This window comes from Alosa alosa, chromosome 9 (genome assembly GCF_017589495.1).
Source record: "Alosa alosa isolate M-15738 ecotype Scorff River chromosome 9, AALO_Geno_1.1, whole genome shotgun sequence".
NCBI lineage: Eukaryota > Metazoa > Chordata > Actinopteri > Clupeiformes > Clupeidae > Alosa > Alosa alosa.
The window spans coordinates 6680830-6704245 of NC_063197.1; the positions used below are offsets into that span (position 1 = coordinate 6680830).

The 23416-nt window shown below is 43.0% G+C and overlaps 4 protein-coding genes across 4 annotated transcripts; all 4 read left to right on the forward strand.

Moving 5' to 3' along the window:
- The first annotated feature begins 4452 nt into the window (after nt 1-4452).
- Nucleotides 4453-7094, forward strand: jun (Jun proto-oncogene, AP-1 transcription factor subunit). The gene has a single exon (XM_048252768.1). The coding sequence runs from the start codon at nt 5405-5407 to the stop codon at nt 6365-6367; it is 963 nt and encodes a 320-aa protein (XP_048108725.1). The 5' UTR covers nt 4453-5404; the 3' UTR covers nt 6368-7094.
- A 2098-nt stretch (nt 7095-9192) lies between these two features.
- LOC125300675 (CARD- and ANK-containing Inflammasome Adaptor Protein) lies at nt 9193-11688 on the forward strand. The gene is made up of 2 exons (XM_048252767.1): nt 9193-10605; nt 10834-11688. Exons 1-2 carry the CDS (start codon nt 9193-9195, stop codon nt 11686-11688), a joined length of 2268 nt encoding a protein of 755 aa, XP_048108724.1.
- Nucleotides 11689-12003: 315 nt separating this feature from the next.
- On the forward strand, nt 12004-16370 carry si:dkey-86e18.1 (uncharacterized protein LOC557342 homolog). Its single transcript, XM_048252769.1, has 5 exons — nt 12004-12125; nt 12993-13030; nt 13131-13205; nt 13849-14035; nt 14977-16370. The coding sequence occupies exons 1-5, from the start codon at nt 12059-12061 to the stop codon at nt 15384-15386; spliced, it is 777 nt and encodes a 258-aa protein (XP_048108726.1). The 5' UTR covers nt 12004-12058; the 3' UTR covers nt 15387-16370.
- A 2340-nt stretch (nt 16371-18710) lies between these two features.
- On the forward strand, nt 18711-21335 carry faslg (Fas ligand (TNF superfamily, member 6)). The gene is made up of 4 exons (XM_048253260.1): nt 18711-19003; nt 19612-19666; nt 20066-20122; nt 20803-21335. The coding sequence occupies exons 1-4, from the start codon at nt 18716-18718 to the stop codon at nt 21216-21218; spliced, it is 816 nt and encodes a 271-aa protein (XP_048109217.1). The 5' UTR covers nt 18711-18715; the 3' UTR covers nt 21219-21335.
- Nucleotides 21336-23416: the final 2081 nt, after the last annotated feature.

Below are 23416 nucleotides of genomic sequence, written 5' to 3' on the forward strand. Positions count from 1 at the left end.
CTCCTCCTCCACAGCTGAAACAACACTGGTTCTTGGAGGGGAAAGCCTTTGTGTAATTGGTAATCACTTTGACACCCAGCCAAGGAAAAGAAACAGTGCAATGCGTCATAAAAGGCCTAGTCTTTCCCCGGACTTCTCATGGATATCGCTCCACAACTGGGCAACAGGAAGATCAAGGGCTAGGAGGTTTGGAAGGCCAGTGCAGTTGAAATGAATAGAGGTCTGATTAAGACAGTCGTTAGGGTATTAGGGTTAAGAGATAGTAGTAAGTGTGTGTGTGTGTGTGTGTGTGTGTGTGTGTGTGTGTGTGTGTGTGTGTGTGTTTGTGTGTGTGTGTGTACACTCATTGTCTCTAATGTCACTGTGCCTCTAACCAGTGAGGACAGGAAGTTCGGCCTTCTCACGTGTAGCGCAGACTTTTCTGGAAAGAACACACCAACACAATGGAGGCCCACAAAAAGAGTTGTTTTCAAGGCAAAAGGATTTCCTGCCTACAGTGGTAGTAACGACATTAACAATGTGGCCATGAGAGACAGGGATCAACAGAAGGCAAGAGAGGGAGCGTGAAGATTACCTAGATATGACCAGGCCATTCACAGCGCCACAGATTATGTAAGTCATTACCTCTTGAAAGGAAACAAGTTACTCCAAACAGGAATCAATGCAGAACCAACAATATTGGAAAACAAGGAAAGGAAAATGGAAAGAAAAATGGAAAGAAACAAAAAGGTGTCCCGCTCCATCTTTGAATTATGTGTACCCTTGACCCACAACAATTATCCCTATTCATGTAGCAATTTCTGTCGCCACTTACGTTTAACTACACTGCTGAGAGAGCCCTGGAAAAATGATCCAGACAAAACACACCATCAAGGAAAATACAAGTGGTTGTGGCTTATAATTGCCAAAATACACATATCTGTATGTCAAAGGAAATAACAGCAAAGGGGCCAAAACCCAAGTTTTCCATACAAAATTCTCCTGCTTAAATTACAATAAAATGTGTGCATTGCATACAATAGTGCCTTCATTACTGATACGTACAGGGATATGTAAAATTGCATGGCATACGTCAGCCAATCATCAATAGTTTTCTGCCACTCCAACAGATCTTCTACTCAGCTTTTGAGGGTGAGGACAAAAAAAAGACTATCAAAGCATGTGGTTCTAAAGCCAGACTCGTTCAGCAGATGATCATTCCCATTATTGCTTGTGGTGAGCTGCATAGTGATGCTAACCATACACTTTCCAAGTGTCAGATGCGTTGAGCTCTATGGATTCACTGTGTGGTGGGCACATATGAACTGTGGCCTTTGGCTGGGCTGTGAATGTGAGCAAGTATTTTCTTAGTGTCTGATGCTGAAGTTCAATAAAATCCCAAGCCCTGCAATATCAGCATAACTGGGCTGCAGTTTCCAACCACTGGCCAGCACCATATGTCGGCCTGCAGCTATAAATTTGACTTTTAACACCTCTTTCTCACACAAAAGTCACAAACACAGAAATCTCTGCACACACAGAGACATTGGACAGTTGTGTTGAACATTGGAAATGTCACGTCATTTCACATCAGTCCAAATCCCCACATCTTTCATCCTTTATTTCACCAACAACAATCAAACTGTAACTTTATTTCATTAAATATACACATCAATATGACCATGTTGAAATAACTCTTCGTTTTTGTTGGTTAAGGTACATGAATGAAGCAGTTGGGCCTCTTTGCGTACCATCTTATGCTAATTTAATAGGTTTTCATTCAACAGAAGACGCAGTCATGAATAAATCATTGTTGACGTTTTAATTTTTCAGACAGTTTAAACACACAGTCATGAACAAACATGTCTCTGAACAGCCTCCTGAGGAGTGTTACAAAACTGCATGAATGAGTGCATGGCAAACGAGAGCAAGGACAAAGTGTGTAAGTTTAAAAAGAGTCAGAGAAGGAGCCAGCATTATTTTAACAGATGGATCTATTAAATGATCTTTCTAAAAATCCAGAGCCAAATTGCCATAAATACCCTGACCGTTTCAGACACATATCCCTTGAAGTGTCTTGATAGGGTAGGCTATAAAATTGAAAAACATTGGCTTGACAGAGTTAAGATGAAGCTCCAATAATATGAAATATATTGAGGGATTAAAAAAAACATGTAATGACCCTCCATTAACAGGACATATTACCAAAGCAATAAAGCTGATGGATGCACAGCAGACGAAGACTACACCTGAACACAAATCAAAAGGCATTAATTTAGAAGCAGACCATTTGTCGCCTTTTATGAAAACAGACAAGAGAGGTTTCCCCACCCACCCCCCACCACTTCAGTGTCATACCACTCAGGGACAATTTGGTGTCCACACAGCGCCACAATACTGATTTACTCTGGCTAGACTCGAGACAGCACTAAAGACGGCCCAGACGGTAGGCTAAGATATGACTGGGTTACTCTGGGACCTTTGACCTCCTCACCATTAAGGCTACAGAGATTTCTGACCAAAGGCTAAAGATCAATGAACTGTGGGACAGTAATTACCCTTACTTACGGTGGCCAAGGGATACAATGGGGTTTTTATGAAGGTTTGGCCAGTCTGTATTAAGCTCATCATAACAGGGGCAGGGAAAGGAGCATGGATCAAAGTGAGAGGTACCAAATCGATTGGTGAACTGGGAAACAGTCTGTTCTTTCCCCTGCTTTAAAAGCTACACCTCAAATCTTGGCGGAGGACTGAATACACTTAAACATAACATGTGGCCTAAATAATAAGTCTGACGTACAGTATTTGTTTATATGGATTAAGAAAGTTTGGTGTATAAAGAAGGATTGCAGCAGCATAGACCAGGATGCCATGTAAAAAGGACAGCCAATATTTCCATGAGACCCACCACAGACTGCAAGAACACCGCAGAGACCTGCTTTCAGCCACTTAGTCCTGCAATAATGGCAGACAGAGCGGAGAGGGCTATTGGCGTGTGCATGGCCTACGGGTGTGACAAACTGGGAGTGGGCCCTCGTTAAAGGTTGCAGTGTATACACAACTATATACATAAACTCGTTTTTCCATTAATGTAAGCTTGGGTTATTAGAGGGTGGCACGTCTCAAGTGGAGTCTTAAGAAAAGCAACCAGGGTGCCGCACACACTGCTGGATATGCAAAGAATACTCCTCTTGTGTTTTCAGATTCACTCCTGCACTGGCGACTAATTAACACGCTTGATATAGGGACTCCGCAGGATAGTTAAATGCGCTTTGTTTTGAAGATGTCTGCCTTGTGCAGAAACCCAGGTTGTCTGGAGAGACAGAAGAGCTACCATTCAAATTTGGGCACATTTAATAAAAACCGAGGATGTTTTGTGACCCTGTTGAGTCGATAGATAGATGGAGATTGTCTTCTGGTTTGTGTTCTAGGCTATATGGTTCACCATGGGAAATCTAATGTTAGATATAAAGTGATGTACAACATTGGAAACAAATAAGATATTTATTTTCCTGTTGCCCTCAAACATTACGTGCAGAGTACCCAACTCAAAAGGGCTGTGGATAGGTCACATTATATACCTCCTGACAGGGATGTAGTGGAGGCTAAACGCAGGTAAACACAGTTTATCCACCTGAAATTTCAGAAATAGAGTTTATCCACATCTGGAAAGAGTTTATTCACCAATTGCAACTTTTAACATTTTCACATAACCGTATTATCCACATTCACAATATGTAGGCCTACACTCATCAACACTCTAGGAACCATTTAATACTATATTTTATAAACATTGGACATAACCTCCACCATCATCAAACATGTTCTGAATGCTTTTTAAAAAAAAATCTTTGATACCGCATGGCGCAGTCCACCTCACCGTGATCACAGAATTTATAGTTACTACCCTACTACTATAGTTATAGTGCCGTACCTCCTGTCCTTCTTCACCCTACTGTAACACACAAAAAATATAGGCGGCTACTTGAAACACCATCGAGTAGCCTACTTGGAATACTTCCGCGGGCACAGCCTTTTGTCAAGTGTTTCAATTATTGTCTATACATTGTGAGTCACGTGTATGGTCATGTTTAGATGCGCGCCATATTCTAGGGATATCGCAACCGAGTGTAATTCCTAAGGGACAGACACCAGACTGCCCCTCGTTACCAAAAACGAAAGTTTTTTTTTTTAAATGCAGCAGACTACAGAGTTGCATTATTTCCCTTTGTAGCCATAGGTTAACATGGCATGTTGTCCAGCAACTTCTAGCCACTGTGGTACAACTTTTAAAGCTAATGTTATGATCCATTTTAACTCGTTTATATCTCACCTAAAAGCTTGTAAATGGCAGGATAATTGTACGACGGGCTCTCAGTCTAGCATGTCAAGAGTCCTGCGCGTAGCACGTTGTAACTTAATACGCCCCCTTGTTGGGACAGCGCACTTAGCTTGGGCTACAAACATACCGCTGATCTGTATTTGGAGGTAGAAGTTGTCCGGACACAAACTTCTACAAACCTTTTTGACGTAGTCAACCCGTCTACCCTTCTTTACCCGTATGGAACGCCGCTTACTTATACGTTAATCTATTTAAGATTTTGTAAACAGAGTCGGCAGAATGTGCTTTTCGATAGGCTACTCGTCCCAGGTTAAACTGTAGCCCCGACTCAATTTGCCGACGGTCGATGCTGAGACACACAGATAATAGTGTGGCATACCAATAAACATTAAATACAGGTATGGAATAAAATGGAATACGCTAAACTATATCTTTACCAATTGTATATAGGCTATTCCGCTGAAGTACGAACAGCTAAGCGGGTAACCTTATATTCAAAAACAATACGTAATCCCACAATGCCTCGCTTTACAGCATTACCTCATCCCATCAGCCACTGCGACAGAATCTTCTGGGTGGTCGTCTAGGCAACGCGCCTTATCAGAAGCGTTTGGAACGCCCCATTCGCCTCTAGCCAATAGGAGAGTTCAGGCATGACATCATTCTATTTTTAGTGCAGCAGCGGTAGCAGATAAGGTTTGCCTCCACGCTGGAAAAGCTCAGAGTATACAGAACTCGCAAGAGAGCAGAACCTAGAGCTAAAGCATTGCTCAAGTATACGAAAACTTTGTATTTCTATTTAACGACGACCAGAAGAATTTGAAACGTTCCCGTGAAGCCACTTCAAGAGGTTTCCAACAATTTCTTTACAAGCGAGACACTTTGTCAGAACATTTCGCGGGACAAGGAAGACTTCGAAAGTTTGAAAATCAACGTGCCTGTGAGCACAGGATAACCTACACAGAAGTTCCGATTATAGGAACTCTACAAAGTTACCAGCTCATTCAGCTGGGAAACAGAAGACGCAATTGACATCGCTCAAAGTCTTTAAGTGAAAGAGAAGAAAGTTTTGGTTTCTCTTCTATGTCTGTCAAGATGGAAACTACTTTCTATGATGACTCTCTGAATGCTGCTTTCACTCAGCACGACAGCGCCAGCTATGGATATAACCCCAAAACACTGAAACATAACATGACGCTCAATCTCGGTGACCCTACCGTTACCCTCAAACCTCATCTGCGCGCTAAAGCCAGCGACATACTGACCTCGCCAGATGTCGGACTGCTGAAGTTGGCGTCGCCGGAGCTAGAGAGACTTATCATCCAGTCTAGCAATGGTCTGATCACCACAACTCCGACTCCAACTCAGTTTCTGTGCCCGAAGAATGTCACTGACGAGCAAGAGGGCTTTGCAGAGGGTTTCGTCCGCGCACTGGCGGAGCTGCATCACCAGCATATGCCCAACGTACCGAGCGTCACCTCCGCCCCACAGACGAGTATCAACAATGGTATGGCACCTGTTTCTTCAATGGCGGGTAGTACTGTTTACACTTCAACCATGCGCGCTGACCCACCTGTGTACGCGGACCTGAACACGTTCAATCCGGCAATCAGCAGCGCACCCTCGGCTGTGCCAAGTTACAGTACGGCTAATGGCATGACCTACACCACCACCCAGCCGATGAACACAGAGCTCCCCGTTCAGCACCCACGGCTGCAGGCCCTGAAGGAAGAGCCCCAGACAGTACCGGAGATGCCGGGTGATACGCCGCCTCTCTCTCCCATTGACATGGAGAGCCAGGAGCGGATAAAAGCTGAGAGGAAGCGCATGAGAAACAGGATCGCTGCTTCCAAATGCCGGAAGAGGAAGCTGGAACGGATCTCCCGGCTGGAGGACAAAGTGAAGACGCTTAAGTCCCAAAATTCTGAGCTTGCCTCCACTGCGAACATGCTCCGCGAACAGGTAGCGCAACTAAAGCAGAAAGTCATGAACCACGTCAACAGTGGATGTCAGCTCATGTTGACACAGCAGCTGCAAACGTTTTGAAAACAACAAGCAGGGCTATGTGAGAGACTCGATCTAATTAAAATCGGACTCTTAAGGACAAACTAAAAGGCTGTTTCAGTGAGCCGTAGAGATTTCTCTACAGGTGGCCAATGCAGGGACTGACTGGCCGAGTGCCTTGCGCTCCCTCTGGCGCGCAATGGAGTTGAGCCTGGACTTGTGCGAACTTCACGAGCTGTCCTTTGGTGGGCAAAAAGGAACGGACACGAACAGCATCAGTGATCCGTCCTGCGCTGTTTCGTTTTCTTTATGTTTTTGAAAATGAGACTTAAGCTTGTTCACTTTGACCAAGTTGTGCATGGACCTAAGCTTCGAAGAGCTGTCCCAGTATTAGATATGAAAAGATGAGAAGCAAGAACTGCAATAGACATTTGCTGCCTATGCTGTCGCGCCAGTGGGAAGGCGTGTCAACAGTCTGAATTCTTTTGATAAAAGCTGCCTGACTTCTAAGTTACAATGTACTTTTAATTCTCAAATTGTATTGAATTTGTTTTCTTTAAGTTAGAGGAGCTTCAAAAGTTATTTTTCTTTTTCTAAAGTCGTTTAATGGGGTTTCACTCATTGTTATTTGTATATAAGATCAACTGAGAGTACTTAAGTTTACCAATTTGTAATAAATACAGTATAATTTTTTAAGTTTGCTTTCTGACCACCTCAGAAACTAATCATTATTTAAGAACTGTAATAAAGTATGTTCAACCATGCAAAACTGTATTTGCCCATTTGATTGTGTGTGCGTGCGCGTATGCGCGGTTATCTGCAGAAAACATGTTTGTGCATGTTTCAAGGGCCTTGTAGCACCAGGTAAATTCCAATTGTGTCCAATTTGTGGCTCTTTAGTTAGGTGTCCAGACAATTATATTGGAGCACTCATAGCCAGTCTAATTGAAAAGCCTGTCATTTGAATAACTTTGATTTTTTTAATCTTTAAAATATACATAATCACGATCAGATGTGGGTAAATCAACCACAAAGCCACTCATTTAACACATTTTAAAATGCCACCATAATTCACCAATTGAGAACATCACTTCTACCTCGTTTATTTTGAGGCTATTTGAGTAGGCCTACTTGTTTTGCCCAGGACACTAAAATAGTGATGGTTAAAGAATATTTTCGAATATAAATAGCTTAATTATCTTTGTAAGCAGAACCTCTACACAGATTGTAGTGTCCATATTCACACATGGTTCGACAAGCTGAAATCATATGATTTGCTTTGTTCAGATTTCATCAGTGAATTGCCCCCCAACAGAAAAAAAAAGCTTTTTGAAGCAATCTTGGCAATACTTCTCAATACTTGCTACCTGTAATAGAATGAAACCATTCTTGTACACCTTTTCACAATCAGAACACATTTTGTATTCAGGTCAAGGATTTACATTAATATTGATCACAGCATAAATCTGCTTTGATTTCGATGCCCAAACTTGGGGAAACATGACATCATACCGGAAGGTTGGTACTTCCTAACCATATAAGGAAAGAGAGTGCATGGTCGGAAGACGTACGTCACATCAGCAGCTAGTGGGCGTGTTTTACGGGAAGTGGAACTCCTCGCTCAATCTCCAGTACTGGTCCACACTCTGTTGCGCTCCTTTCATTTCTTGGGACATTCTTCTGGATTGTTCAGAGTCTGTTTTAAACCAAGCCACACAAAACAAAACTGTAGATAAGATAGTGTTTCCAAACTTCCTGAGCAAACTTTCTCGTGTAGCCTGCTGATTTTATTATGTAGCCTAGGCTACGTGACACTATTATCTTGATTAATAAACATAAAAGCCTCATAGGAAAAGCGCAGCAAAACTGATTAGGTCCTCCCATGCCATTTCAAATCTTTATCCACTTACAATTGAAAAAACATAACAGGGAACATGAATGTGTCTGACGTTTTTCAGTAAGCACAGTACATTATTACAGTGAAAACATATGTATAATAAGTTAGCCTATCTATAGCCTATAATAAGTTTAGCCTATGTCGTTTACCATGATTGCTTCATTGTGCGTATTGTTTTTATTTGTAAGCTGCTTTTGACAAAAGCATCTGTTGAATCACCATAATGTTTAGATCTATCTGGAAATGACATATCTTATGAGTTTGTGATGGGATATATTATAAAATAATAGCATATAGCACACACACACACACACACACACACATATATATATATATATATATATATATATATATATATATATATATATATATATATATAGATAGATAAATAGATAGATATAGTTACATTATATTAATATATGTGGAAATGTTGTGTATTTATCTAATAAAACCTATTAATGCTGCCTATATTGTTCTATATTTAGATGCCTGAAACCTACACATAAAATAAGTGTTGTCAAACCTGAATTATGTTTACAGCCTGGGGTGTGGGGTGAACCAAGAGCTCAAACACAAACATAAAACCATATCATAGTAACAGTCATTAGAGACCATAGCTCATTTCACATTTATGTAAACCTTAAGTGCATAAACTTTAAAAAGAAAAAAAAAACCTTCATGGAAAAAAAAACATCATCCCTGCAATAAACATGAGAGGGGTAATTTTTGCAATACTGAATAATGCTGGAGGTCAGTGCTCTCATTTAACAACAACAAACCTGCCTTCTCTGTTTACCTGGTTGCTGTGGGGATCTATCTGGTGTGTACAGAACAATGACAAAGGTGAACACCATATGAAACAGCTACTGTTCAGCCTGCTGAGGTAGGGATCATACAGAAAGCAGGTGGATTAACATGTCTCACTGAAACTTCCGAGGAAATCATACACTACACAGCTCATTCAACAGTCATGTCCTCGACCACAACCACGGTCAACCCATACGCTGTTGAGGTCATTAGGACAATGAAGGGGGAACTAGTGGGAAGTATTTTGAACACAGAGGAATTACTCAACCTTCTTGTTGACCATGGCGTTATCTCACATGACCAGAGGCTGACGGTGTCCAGTATCCAATTGCGGGAGGAAAGAAACACCAAACTGCTTGACACGCTCATCTCTCGTGGCGAGCGGGCTTGTAGGATTTTCTTCTACCCCTGTTTGAAAAGGGCAGAGCCTGACCTATACCAGACTGTGAGAGCCTATGTCGGGAGCGTGAACGAGGGCATCCGTGATGCCCGCAGACAGCTAATAGGATACTTGCTGGAGCGAGACCACCAAAAGCCAGCGACAAACACACAGCACTCAACGGCTAAAAAAAACTCCCTTAAAACACCTTCAAAAGTAAGCAAAAAGCACAAGGCAAACGAGGCAGAGGTAAAAGAATGGGTGCCTATAGAACCTCCCGAGGAAAAACCCGGTCAAATCTTCACAGCCATCGCCGGAGGTGATCTGAGCCTCCTGGAGGAGCTTTTAGAGGGCAGAGATGTGAACTCCATCAGGCAGGGCTCGGACAGCCTTCTGCACGTCGCTGCGGAGCATGGTCAGCTGTCCGTCATGGAGTTCCTCCTGCAGAATGGTGCCAAACTGGACACCAGGGACCAACAGGGCCGCACTGCCCTGCACAGAGCGGCCTTGAGGGGCCAGACTGCTGCTGCGATGGCTCTCGTGATGGCAGGGGCTGACATCTACACCTGTGACAATGCTTCAAACACACCGCTTCACCTAGCGGCACAGAATGGCCACCTGGACACCGTGCAGGCCCTGGTGGAGCAGGAGGGCAGGCATCTGAAGAAACACACCACGTTCCTTCACATGTCAGCGGCACAGGGCGACTCTGAGGTGGCTGACGTGCTTCTGAGGGTAGGAGCGGAGGTAGATAGTAAAGACAGTGGAGGGAAAACACCACTGTTTCACGCTGTCAGCCGTGGGAATGAGAGGACAGTCGCCATGCTCCTGCAGGCAGGGGCCCAGGTGGACTCTAATGTTATGGCCAGTGCATTTGACCTCAACAGCAAGTCCATGCTGAGACTACTGCTTCAGAACACGCAGGGGAAAATGACGTCCAAGTCCATGAACTCTGCACTGTTCAGAGCTGTGCAAAGGAATCTGGGTGGGATTGTCACAGCTCTCATAGACAGTGGGGCTGATGTCAACACCCAGAACAACCAGAGCTACACTCCTCTGCTCCTGGCTGCTGAGCTAGGAAACATGGACGCTTTCAAGGCCTTGGTGGAGAAAAAAGCCAACCTGGAGGCACGGCTGTCTAACTCAACAACGGCCCTACACCTGGCTGCTCAGAGTGGCAATGTGACCATAACACAGGTGAACAATGTTTGATCAATGTACTTTTAAGGAAGACTGCTGGAATGTACATGGCCTTTTAAAGTTATAACTTAAGTATATTGTCAGACACATTTGTTCAAGATCATATTATAATCATAATAATATTTCTTATATTATTGCGAGGCTATTTGTATATTTCACAGTGAAGAATCCTTATTATCTTTATTCAGCCATACTGAATAGTGCATTGACTTTACATTGCTACAGATGCTGCTAGAAAAAGGGACTGGACCAGACATCACTGAACCTAAAGACCAGACTCCCTTGCACATGGCTGCCCTACATAACCAGCCTGCACTGGTTGGCGCGCTGCTGCGAGCTGGGGCTCAGGTGAACGCTATCACTCAAGATGGACACAGTGCGCTCCACCTTGCCAGCCAGAGAGGCCACTCCGAGGTGGTGGCCCAGCTGGTAAGGGCAAAGGCTGACCTGAGCATGCGGGACAGGGAGGGGAGGAGCGCTTTGCACTGGGCGTCCGTCCGGGGAGAGGCGTCTGTAATCAAGCTGCTGCTTTCGGCCGGGGCAGACGTCAGTGCCGCGGAGAAGGAGAAGAAGAGCCCACTGCACCTGGCAGCCATGGAGGGAAATGCTGAGGCCTTGTCCACTCTGCTGCTGCTGGGGAAAGCCAGAGTGGAGGCCAAAGACATGGATGGCTGCACTGCTCTTCACTACGCCTCAGCCAATGGACACATAGAGGCTGCAACAGCCCTCTTATCTGCTGGGAAAAACAAAAATGTGGACAGCAAGAACACATGGAGGAGGACCCCACTACACACTGCATGCGAACAGGGCCACGAGGCACTAGTGGAGCTGCTTCTCAGCGCTGGGGCCAAGATCAACGGCACAGACAGCAACAAGGACACGCCGCTTCACTGTGCCTGCCGTGCAGGGCACCTGGCCATTGTCCAAAAGCTTGTAAACTGGTCACACAAGGAGAAGGCAAACCTACAGGCCACAAATAATGTGAAGAAAACTCCTTTACAAGTGTCTGAAGATGGAGATATGTTAAATCACACACACATTGCTATTCTGCTGAAGAAGAAGATGTTTTTGATCAAATGAAACTCTCTGGGCAAATGTTTTGCTTCTGCCACCTGAATATTTGTAGGCTTTGTTAATTTAGCTTCTTTTAATTGGTCAGCTGTGAAAAATAATCTAAAAATAAAAGGATTTTTAATACGGTTAATATAGGCTGTTTGGCTCAGTCCTGTCATAGTAGTTCATTCAAATATAGGCTAAGTATGGTTTTATATAATAAATTCATTGAAAGCGACAAATAAGTGTCGTGTTTGCTACTGTTCGTCGCCAGATGGCGCTCTGTATTCAAGATAGCCAAAGCCTGGCACTGAAGATAGCCTATCTTCTGTCATCTGACTTTCGAAAGTCACGTGAACAGTTGTTGACAATTTCAAAATGATGAACCACCACCAGCATGGCTAGGAACGAGGAAAAACAATACGGGAGGCTGAATCGGTTGTGGATTCAAAAAGAGAAAGAGGGCAAGTTAAAGCTTCCTTACACATTCCAAATCACCCTTACCAAAGTTAAACCAAACTTTTATTCAAACGTGCGTTGTTAAAGGGGGCACAAACCAAAACAGGGCTAACTTTAGTTAGCTATGGAGCTAGCAAGTTAATGCTGATTCCTAGCGTCCTTTTCATTTCCATATTAAATCATACTGTGGTGATTAATATGAATACGCTAGGACGTCGCATCGATTATATTATCGGATATTGTATACGATATTATACATTATACCAGCCATACTTTTGTATTCGCATTTCTTATAGCGAATCTTGCTGCTAGTCTCATGTTTCTTGAATTTCCCCTTGGGGATCAATAAAGTATCTAGGCCTATCTATCTTCTTGCATTGGGGGCTTTCGGTCTTCACAGCGCTACCCCAAAGCAATGCATACGGTACTTGCATTTTGTGAATCCCAGCATGCATTGCTATAAGACTACCTGAAGACAAACACACCTAGCCTAACACCCAGACCTTCACAATTGTACAGTTGGCAGTGGGTCTGGAAAGGGGTTATTGAACAGTGAAATTAAATTGGTACATTAAACTCTTACCAATCGTTTCAAAAGTGTAGCAATCTTGTAAACAAAGGTTTTGAATGCAGTTGTTCACTCAATTCCAAAGAAGTACATGTCCATATCGGATTAGCAGTTGTACAGTATTTATGTGGCCGTGTTTTAGGGACATTGGAAATGGGCTTTAATGGCCTCTTGGCCAGAGGGACCTGCAGAGCAACTCCCAAATTTACCGAAACTTCGTATGGGTATTCTCAGGCTAGAACGCACCATTGTGTACTTGTGATGACCTTGTCTCATTCTTGTCATGTGTTTTTTCATTCACCAGAGGGCCGTATCAAAGATGTTCACAGTAGACCAAAACTTGTGAGTGGGCTAGTAGTACTTTTTAACAGCAATGAATTACACTGAATCACTGTAACTACTGATGTTACTTCAACTTTACTCTCCCTTGATTGCATTGCAGTCAACACTCAACTCCGTTAATGCTGTGAGAAAGTGGATGCCAAGCATCAAGGATGAAATAGAATACTATTTGCAGGTAGGGTAAACATTATTTGACACTAGTTGAATGCAGTGCACTTTGGGCTCACATATAGCACACATATGCCATCTAGCAGTATATTATCTAGAAAGGAAACTAGCATACTCAGGAACCATGTAGATCTCTGACACTTTGAGTTTCGGGTCAATTGAAAGCATGAATTTCCTTTCGGCCTAGTTGATATGAACAGTGAGGCATGTGCTCCTCTATGTTGCATCTGAAACATTGAGTCACCTACGTAGTGCTCATCACGTCACTGACCCAAAAGAAGGATGAGGTTTTCCTAAAGATGCGGAAATGATTCTCAGTTGAGGTATTTCACAATGCTCCACATTTGGTTTTTAAGTATGTATTAGTAAAACATCAAAATTTTCCCCTTCATGTCACCCCATCCTGCCTCTGAACTAAATTTGTTCTCTCACGGTAAATAGAAGGTTGCCACTTGCTAGTTGTTATTGTAAAGTTTCCATCTGGGTTGGTCGTCATTGTGCCAGTTAATTTTGAGCTGAGTAAGAAATACCATTGAAACGCATACATTGAAAAGCATGCATTGAAACGTATACATTGAAAAACATGCATTGAAAAACATACATTGAAAAGCATACATTCCTGATCACACAAATTCCTCCTCTTGGTGCAGCAATCCCAGCTGTCCCACTATCCGGAGAGGAAGATTGCAGAGTTCAAGCTGCACATTGAGGAGCTGGAGAGGGAGTACAAACGCTTCCTCCATAAGCTCCGTGCTCTCGACCCATCCCATAAACACCACCCCTGGACACCCAGAGCCTACGCCAAGCGCAGACGGGACACCCCTGATGCTCCTGATGGTAGATCACGTTTGGTTTATGTTGGTGTTTGAAAAGTCTCACCTACTGCAGTGTCCATGCACACTTCACAACCTTTAATTATCATATCCTACTGTCTTTACTATCCTTCATAACCATTAATTATCATATCCTACTGTCTTTACTATCCTTCATAATCTTTGATTATCATGTCCTTACTATCCTTCATAATCTTTGATTATCATGTCGTACTGTCCTTACTATCCTTCATAATCTTTGATTATCATATCATACTGTCCTTACTATCCTTCATAATCTTTTGAAATTCAAACTGTCTAGTTTACTCAGTACAACAAAAGAGTGAAAGGGATAAATCAACATAGGCATATTATTTTTTTTTATTGTAGATTGCATTAGATTCAACCGGGTAATTTTGGGTATAGTTTCCAAGCCAATGAAATGTCAGTTATTATCTACAGTAAGCAGAAGTGTAAAAGTGCAAATTATAACTACCACAGTATTGTGATGCTATAAATGACAATGGAGATAGTATACAGCACAGTATGTGCAGTGTGAACAGTGTTGCCAGTGGAGATCCATGTTTATATTACATATAATGTATAAGCATTACAATATATAATTGTATTATTTTGTAATATATTATTATTGTATTATATTGTATTATATTATTTGAAGTTAAGATAAGTGCAAAATAAGCCATTGAGTAGTGCAAAGAGAAGCACTGGGCCAATCCAAAGAGAAGAGTGCAATAAAGTTAATCACTGTGATGTGGAGTTCAGCAGTCACAGCCTCAGGGAAAAATCTCTTCCTGAGCGTTGCTGGTCTCGGATCAAATGCTCCTGTAGTGCCTGTCAGATGGCAAGAGGGCGCAGGACAATCCGCTCCCTCACCAGCTGGCTCAGGAGGAGCTTTGTCCCTGGTAGTGATCATTCCTGACATTTGTCAAATATCTCTTGTCACAGAAAAAAGATTGTGCACACTTGACCCTGCAGTCTTGACCAGTCAGACCGACATTGTCCAGGAGGAGCAGCACTGCAGTGCCAGCGTCCAGCCCCCATCGGAGCACAGGGCCAATGTGGACCTGCCCAACCAAGACCAGCCCCTGGCTTTCGACCGAACCAAATTGTCGGTGGCCGTGGCCGGGTGCCGAGGCCCACTAGTGGGCACGCAGCAGCCCGAGAGCCTGTCTCAGGTGCTGTTCTCTGGCCTGCCGAACCTGCACAGCTCCCCACTGGTGCAGGCTAGAGCAGTTCTGAGGGTCTCAACAGAAGAGACGGAGAAGAAAGAGAAAGAGAAGGCTGCCTCAGTGGCGAAGAGCATGGACGATGTGCTGGGACTTGGCTGCTACTCATCCTCTGATGAAGATTCGTAACGGAACTGTCGAGAGGCCCTGTGTCTTTCAGAACGGAGTGCTCCGACGGTGCAATCTTGGATTGCGCTTGTGTAAGCGTTTGTTTCTCTTTCATGTTGGGTAGGAACAAGAAAAATAATATAATACTGATGCCAACATGGAATGAAATGCTCACATGGATAGGATCGGAAAGCGCTTGTGTGCTCATAGAGTCGAGTGATTAGGAGTTGACATTTTAAAAGAAAAAATGTGGAGTGACATTTCACACCAAGCCAAGTCACACAGTTGCACTCATAATGGTTTCAATGGAAGAATTGCTTGTTGTGGTCTGAAACAAAAAGAGGGGTTTCACATTGACATAACACTTATGTATGAATCAAACGGTCTCTCACCACAGCAGGTAGCAGTCTCTCATCAGAGCAGACCTCCACTAAGATCTGCTGATTCAGTAGGCATGAAGAAGAATCCTCCCTCCCTCCCTCCCCCCTCGCTTGTCTCGAAAATCGTTCGGCTAGTCAGCCAATCTGAGACAGCAGAGGAGTAGAAGTGTGATGTGATGTGAGATGCGACCACAGTACCTAACCTTCAAAACCCCTCCGTTCCTCTCCTCTGCTGAGGGATGTAACTTCGGGGAAATGATGTGCTCTTTCAGCTGGTGTGCCTGTTCAGCACAAGCGCTGCTTGCTGCAGCAGGAGTGAGTGTGTCTGTGGCTGTGGTGGAGGGGATGGGTAGGATGATGCAAGCTGAGGTCTGAGTCTGACTAGGACACCCCTGGCTACCAGTTGAGGTGGTGGTCTAGGTTTCCTCAGGTGCTTGCTGGAGAAATGAAACCTGGGTCACTGCAGAGGGATTTTGTGCTTCACTTGTAGTTCAGTTTTTCCATTATTGTCATTTTGAAGAAAAGAAACTTAATTTTGTGGGGCATTTAGACCTGATTATGCCAATACGTGGATAGAGACTGGGGTGGGGGGGGCTATAAAGAATAAACTTTTTATGAAACTATAGATGATTCTGATTCTGAACTCAATAATTCAAATGAGTGTGTGTATATTGCTAATGGGTTATTGTGGTGTGTAAATGCATGCCTCGCTCAGTAGTTTGTACTTATGTAGTATATACATAATGGGGGTACTTAAATCGTCATGATGGGATGGTTATTTGATTTTTGGGGAGGTTTAATTAACCCCGAGTTGCTGCAGGTAGACTGGCCCTTCAATTGGTATCTGCAAGCCACTTTGGATAAAAGCGTCAGCTGAATGAATACATACATAAATCAATGAGTTTTGTGTACTTACAGATTTTTGGTATTTTGGAATGCTTGTTACAATACTCTGTTAAAGTGTGCATTTCTTCTGTGAAAAACAACTGTGAGTATGGGGTGATGTTGGGGGCGATGGCACTCCAAAGTTAACCCACTTATTGAGGCTGTATCCAAATGTAAAGGGGAAATGAAAGTTTTTGTCACCTACACAAAACAACCTGATTGATATAATAGTTTTATAAGTTACTATATGCAATTAAGCAAACCAGTTACGTAGTTCATGATAACTATGGCTTTTCATGTTCTAGCAATGCAGCTCAGTAAATGCAGCTTCACTGGAGCTCAGACACATGAGCAGAATAACTGACCCATACATATACATGTTGGAGTACATGTTCCTATACATATTGCAGTACATGTTAGTGCATGTTACCACTGTATTGGTACAGCATGGCTTCTCTTTGGTGCAGTGGAGTAGGATCATTAAAACTGAGTGTTCTACTGGGTACCTCTACAGTGAGGCTCACAAGTTTTTGAGCCCATGCAAAAGTTGACTAAAAAGAGGAATATAAAATCATCTTTTGGAAATTGATCTTAAGTAAAAAAAAATGAGGAAATATCCAACCTTTAAAGACACCAATTTTCTAAAATAAATAAATGTTCTTCCTTAAAATACAGTATTAGATAAGCAGTATTAGTATATAGTGCATGCTACATTTGTAATGGTGTATTTTAGCTACTCTTTGACACAAAGGAATAAGAACATTAAAATACAGAGTAGCTGCTGGATACCTGGAATTATATGCAATCATGCCCTTGTCTCAGAATTTAGGTTGCTGTACTAAATTATGGTTTACCACTTTCATATGAATAATTCATGAGTATGCATGATTGCCTTTTTCCTTCTTGGCTGACTCAGACCAAACTTGGGTTTCCGATTACCCCATAATAAAATACTAAAGGGACCACAGTATAATTCCAGGGAGCTAGTGTACCTATGAAAAGGTGTAATTTGTGCCAGTGTGTCACTCTGTTTGGCCCTATTATGAAAATTCTGAAAAATGTTCTGAAAAGGAAATGAATGAGGAAGTTAATTGTGATGCAGGAAATCCTCTCTGAGCATGTGCAGGGACATAGGACCACTTTTGGGGCAAGTCCTCATTAACCTGTTCCAGTAAGCTCAGGCATGGCTGTGCAAGACAGGCTGAGGGGGCACTGAGTCAGGCACAGGGCAGCATCTCTCTCACTCATCTCGGTTAGACCGCTGCACACACGCCCGCCCCCTCCCTCTCCACCGGAGCGCTTGCTGTTCTCACGCACCCCCACACACACACACCTACCCTACTTCATCCTCCTCCTGCATAGACTTGTAGAGCGAAAGACTGAAAGTACATAGTCACACTCTAAACACTGTTTAATGTGGCAAACATAGTCAGCCAGCTTTTACCGAAACTATTGCTTCGATTGTGCTGCAGCAATGTTTACAAACACACATGCATACTCCTTCAATAGCCTATGCTACTTGGTAGATATTAACACCAAAAAGGCTACTCTGATCTATGTCAGGCAGTGATAAGTAGCCAGAGACAATGATTTCAAATGATTTTGGTGAAATATTGCAGATATCAACATCATATGATTTATCTAAAGCATGTCAACCATACAGTCATGCATACAGCCATTTTTGTCCTAAAGCCACTTCAAAAAGAGCAAAGCAGATTCTAATCAGGTAAAAAAACTACTTGAAACAACTTCACAAATACATTAAAATCAGTGGTAAGGCAAGGTAAAAATTCTCAAAAGCAATTTCTCAAAGGATGTTAAACTGCATTCCAAATAAGCACCTTTTACATGCACTGGTCAAGACCTTTTTTTTTTTGCATGTGGTAAATTGACCTAAATAACGCACCTTTCCACAGAATGTTGAAGAGGTGGTTGACCAATCAGAGTGAGGCAGACAAGTAGATGCATCATGAAGCAGAAAAAAGCTGGGGGTGGAGCTGGGGTCGACAGAGAGAACAGCTTTCTTTAAGCATAGGTGACAAGACACACTCACCTCAGAGAGCACACTTGCAAACACACACACACATGGATGGGAACATGGCAGGCCGGCAGCCTCAGATGTTCTTGGAGGATGGCAGAGACAGCAGGCAGATGTACCCTCCGCATTACCCACCCAGGATGGAGCCTGGCACGGTACCCTGCTGGACCTTCCCCCCTGCCCGGCCGAGAAAGAGAAGCTGGGCAGATGGCTGCAGCGCAGGGTCTGTCCCGGTCACTATACTGGTCATGGTCTTGGCGCTGGTCTTCGCTGCACTGGGACTCGGCGCCTATGAGATCCAAAATCTGCAGAGCCGGCTGGCAAACCTGACAAAGGTGAGTTCTGGGAGGCTGGAAAGGGACTCGGGCTTGTTGTTCATCCTCTGGAGCTCTGTAGCTCTTGCTTGTCCTTGACTATGACAGTCAAACTTTGTAACCTTGGAATGGTAAATTGCAAACATCATACACAGTATAAGTTAAAAGTGGAAGGGTCCACTATTACTCACGTTTTCACCGATATATTAGGTGAAAACGTGACTTCAGGAAGGTATCTGTGTGGGTAGGATGGGGGAGTGCAGTGTTAAGTGGGTGATCATTTTAGCATAATGTTGTGCCACAAGACCTTGTGGGGGTACAGCCAACTGAATGGAATTTCTATGCAGGTAGCATTTTTTTTCCTTCTAGAAATGCTTTGACATTTAAAGACTTCAGCCGAGGCAGTGCACCAAGCTTGTGGTCACGCGTCCACAGTGACAGGATATCCTGATTCTTGAGACCTCATAGCTACTGCGTAACATGTGAAGCAGCTGACTTTCAGTTTTTTATCTGATATGCAGTCAAAGGAAAGCAAGAAACTCCTATACATGCTGACCGTTTGATTTGTCCTTGGTATGTGATGTGGTTTTGTTACTTAAGTCATTCTTCTTCTGTTTGTTTGATGTCAGAATATGGATGACACGGCGTCTCAAGGTCACTTCACGGCGCCTCAACGTCAAATTGGTGGGTATCAATTTATTGTCCACTATTGTATGTTGTTTACAAAGATCACCAGTTTTAGGTCAGGCAATGGGCACAAGTTTCACATCAGCTTTGTCAGGCAGGGCATAGACAATTGCCCTTTCACACACAGACACACCCTTTCATAAAAAAACAAGGGAGATGATGGAGAACAAGACTTTTGGAGACTTTTTCCTCAACCATATTGCACAATAGCTGAAGGCAACAGCTAAAAAAAATTAATTGTGCAACTTTCAGTCCACAGAATCAGTCCGCAATCACTGTCTGTTCTTGAACACCATTAATGTTTCTACTTGCTGTTCAAGTACCTACATTTTAGCTTCATATGTCCTGTTGAAATGGATTGGTTTCACTGACCGCCATTACTCCTTTTTTCTCCAGGTTTCCAAGGAGACACAGTGCCCACATGTGTGAACAGACAAGCAGCTCATGTAACCAGTAAGAGACTTCCCATCAATAATAAAATGATAATACGTTTTATTTATATAGCGCTTTTCTCAGACTTTACAAAGTCAACTTTATACTTTGCAAAGTCAACACAAACAGAGCACACACAGATCAAGACAACACAAAAATAAAAAATGCATTTGCGATGAGTCTGCGGTGGTGGAAGATGAGAAGTGTTCCTGAAACATAAAGGTCTTGAGATGAGCTTTGAAGAAAGGAAAGGAGGGACAATCACAGAGGAATGGAGGGAGATTCTAGAGCTTAGGGGCCATGGCGCTGAAAGACCTGCCTCCCAGGGTCAGGGTGCGGGGGACAGAGAGGAGATTTTAGTTAGAGGATCTGAGGGAGCGGGATGGAGTGTAAAGGATCAAAAGGTCGCAGAGATAATGAGGAGCAAGGTCATAGAGGGCTTTGAAAGTGAGAAGTAGAATTTTGAATTTGATTAGGGACAGAACTGGTAACCATTGAAGCTGAGAAAGAATAGGGGTGATGTGAGCAGATCTCTTGTCCAATGAAATCAAATTGGGCGTGACAATAAAGCTTCCTTGAATCCTTGAATCAAATCGCCTATCCTAACTTTCTCTATCAACATTGCTCAAAGAGTGTGATGGATTCAGCACAACAATTCCTCCACTTAAAACACCCACTGAATTCCTTATTGTCTCTTACAGTCAACACTCACACTGTGGCAATCCACAAGACGCTACAGTGGGAGCCGGACTATGGACGGGCGTTCACCAAAGGAGTCCAGTACCACGAAGGCGGACTCCAGGTTAACCGCACCGGCCTGTACTTCATCTACTCCCGCGTGGAGATTCTGGGGAATAAGTGCCTTCATCCCAGGGCCAGCTTCCTTCACACAGTGTTTATGCGGAGGAAGAAGTTCTTACCCAAGACCCTCATGGAAGGGCACAAGGAGGACTATTGCAAGCAGGCTAGGCATGAAGTGTGGACGTCTAACAGTTACTTAGGCGCTGTGCTGGAGCTTCAGCAACACGACCGGGTTTACGTCAATGCATCTCACCCAGACTTCATTAATCCAGCTAGCCCTTTTGGAAATTACTTTGGACTGTATCAGATCGCCTGAACTTGGGCCTGACTTAACTCTCTCTGTCCACAAATCAAAAGCACAGTTCAGTATTTTGCTATGTGCTAATGTGTTTTAACATCAGCATGTAGATGGGGTAGCATGAAAGTAGCAGTCCATGAACATGAATGTATCTTATTAAATTATTATTTAATTTATTATTAAAATGTCTTGTTACCTCTAGCAGACATAAAGGACAAGATATGCTCAAAGGCAAATGTCATTTGAAGTGGTAAGTATAGACACCGCAAGGCTGCAGCAGCAGTTCAGAATATCCTGCTGTTCATCTGATCAAAGATGGTGCTTGTGGCTGAATCTAAAAGAAAAAAAAAGCACGGTTTCAAGCGGTTCAGTTCCACAACACAGAAATCAGTACTTGTTAATTAGCCTGTGGGTTGGCGCCAAATGACAAGTGGAACATAACAACTCATCCATGAAACATTTCCAGTGTCCTCTCTGGTTTGTAAACTTATTATGTTGAAAACAAGTGTAAAAAGTACCCAAGTGAAAATGGTGCTTCGTGTGCTGTGAACCTCTACGATGCTGTTTGGGCGTAGGGTTGTTCTAGACACTCATGACCGTTTGCGCTTATGGTTAGATTTCCTTTTTCTTTTTTGTAGTATTCAATGTGACACTTGAGATGCCTTTGCAGCATTGCTGCTGCTGTCTTTGACAGTCTGCAAAGAGACCCTTGTCTTTGCAGATACTCACACATTCAGACACAGAGACCCACTTTGGTCTCTCAGGTTTCATTCTGACATCAAGCATGGGGGGATGCAATCAGTCAACGCCGAGTTCGTCTGAGCTTCCTTCCTGTGTCAGAGTAAGTAATTACATGCGGTGGGCATTTGTTGCTTAGTTCTGAGAATGACTACCGTTTTTGGTCCTGTTCCTGTCAGACTCTGTCCCATCACCTGTGGTCTGTGTCAGTCAGTTGGTACACCGTGTCTTCCTTCATCTTGATCTCCTGACATGTCTGTCTCTAACATAGACACATCAGTTCTACATCTGTAACCATGTAGAAATATAAAAATACAAGACAAAAAAAAAAAAAAAACATAAATATTTATATATATGCTCAAATAAATCATGTAAATGTGTCACTAACTGACTTTTTTCTGATTCTAACACCTTAATTTCTTCACCCACTTAATTTCTCAAAGCATGTGTCACAACAGGTGTAGGTCTATCTATCTGATGTTCCATGCTTCTTGTGTGGGACTATGGAAACATCAGCCCCCAACCCTCCCCCGGCATTTACCAGACATAGAACAGTCCCCAGGGCAGAGGAAGAAGTGACCACTATAGTGATGATGGTCAAACATATGCACCCCCTCACAGCAAAATACATTTATTTATAAATGTACACACATGCAAACACTTGCAAACATTTGCACATTTTTGCTAAGTTTTTTTTGTGGTATGCATGAAAGGCTACTCGCACGAAAGGCTCTCAATGCGGCCGATTTGTTTCCGGTGGCGCGTTAACTGTGTTGTAACAACATCTTCTGTTATATCCTGCATATTCACTCCGACACTGAATATTTGTTTGCCCAATAATAACAATTTTAACTCGCATAAATCTTTCTTTATCGTAACGTGCTGACCTGTTTACTAGGTGCAACACCCAATCAGGTCTGTGTAGATACTAATTACATTAACAACAGCGGCAGGTTCAAACACACCTGGCTCCACCGGAAACAAACAAGCCGTTTGTGAAAAGAGCCCATTGGGTTTCTTTTTGGCTGATTAACTGGACGCCTGTCGGTATTCAACCCTGCCCAAAAAATTTGAGGTTGGGAAATTCGGTCTGGACTTGCTCCATTGACAAGCCTCTATGCCCATATGAAAACTCAGTGACCAATCAAATCGGGCGGGCTTTATTTTCAGGATTCACGGTAGGCTATCTCGTTGCTCTGATTAGTTAAGTCTATCCAATTGTGTGCACAGGCATTTTTTCGGTTGAAACACGCCCCATAATCATGTCCCAATGGTGCTAAGTCAGGCTGAATTGAGTAGCTTATAGTCAGGCTGAATTGAGTACTAGGTCAGGCTGATTGACAAGACTAATGACATTAATGAAAAAGTCAACTGTCAGTCCATTATGTTTGGTGTTGATGTGTTTGTTAATGGTATATTGATGTTACTGGAGTGATATAATATTTGGGCTTATTCGTTGCAATTGTGGCAGCACTCTA

Coding starts and splice junctions, on each gene's coding strand:
- jun (XM_048252768.1), top strand. CDS start 5,405: ATGTCTGTCAAGATGGAAACTACTTTCTATGATGACTCTCTGAATGCT.
- LOC125300675 (XM_048252767.1), top strand. CDS start 9,193: ATGTCCTCGACCACAACCACGGTCAACCCATACGCTGTTGAGGTCATT. Junction 10,606..10,833: donor GCAATGTGACCATAACACAG/GTGAACAATGTT, acceptor ACATTGCTACAG/ATGCTGCTAGAAAAAGGGAC.
- si:dkey-86e18.1 (XM_048252769.1), top strand. CDS start 12,059: ATGGCTAGGAACGAGGAAAAACAATACGGGAGGCTGAATCGGTTGTGG. Junction 13,031..13,130: donor TTCACAGTAGACCAAAACTT/GTGAGTGGGCTA, acceptor ATTGCATTGCAG/TCAACACTCAACTCCGTTAA. Junction 13,206..13,848: donor AAATAGAATACTATTTGCAG/GTAGGGTAAACA, acceptor CTCTTGGTGCAG/CAATCCCAGCTGTCCCACTA.
- faslg (XM_048253260.1), top strand. CDS start 18,716: ATGGATGGGAACATGGCAGGCCGGCAGCCTCAGATGTTCTTGGAGGAT. Junction 19,004..19,611: donor GGCTGGCAAACCTGACAAAG/GTGAGTTCTGGG, acceptor GTTTGATGTCAG/AATATGGATGACACGGCGTC. Junction 20,123..20,802: donor ACAAGCAGCTCATGTAACCA/GTAAGAGACTTC, acceptor TGTCTCTTACAG/TCAACACTCACACTGTGGCA.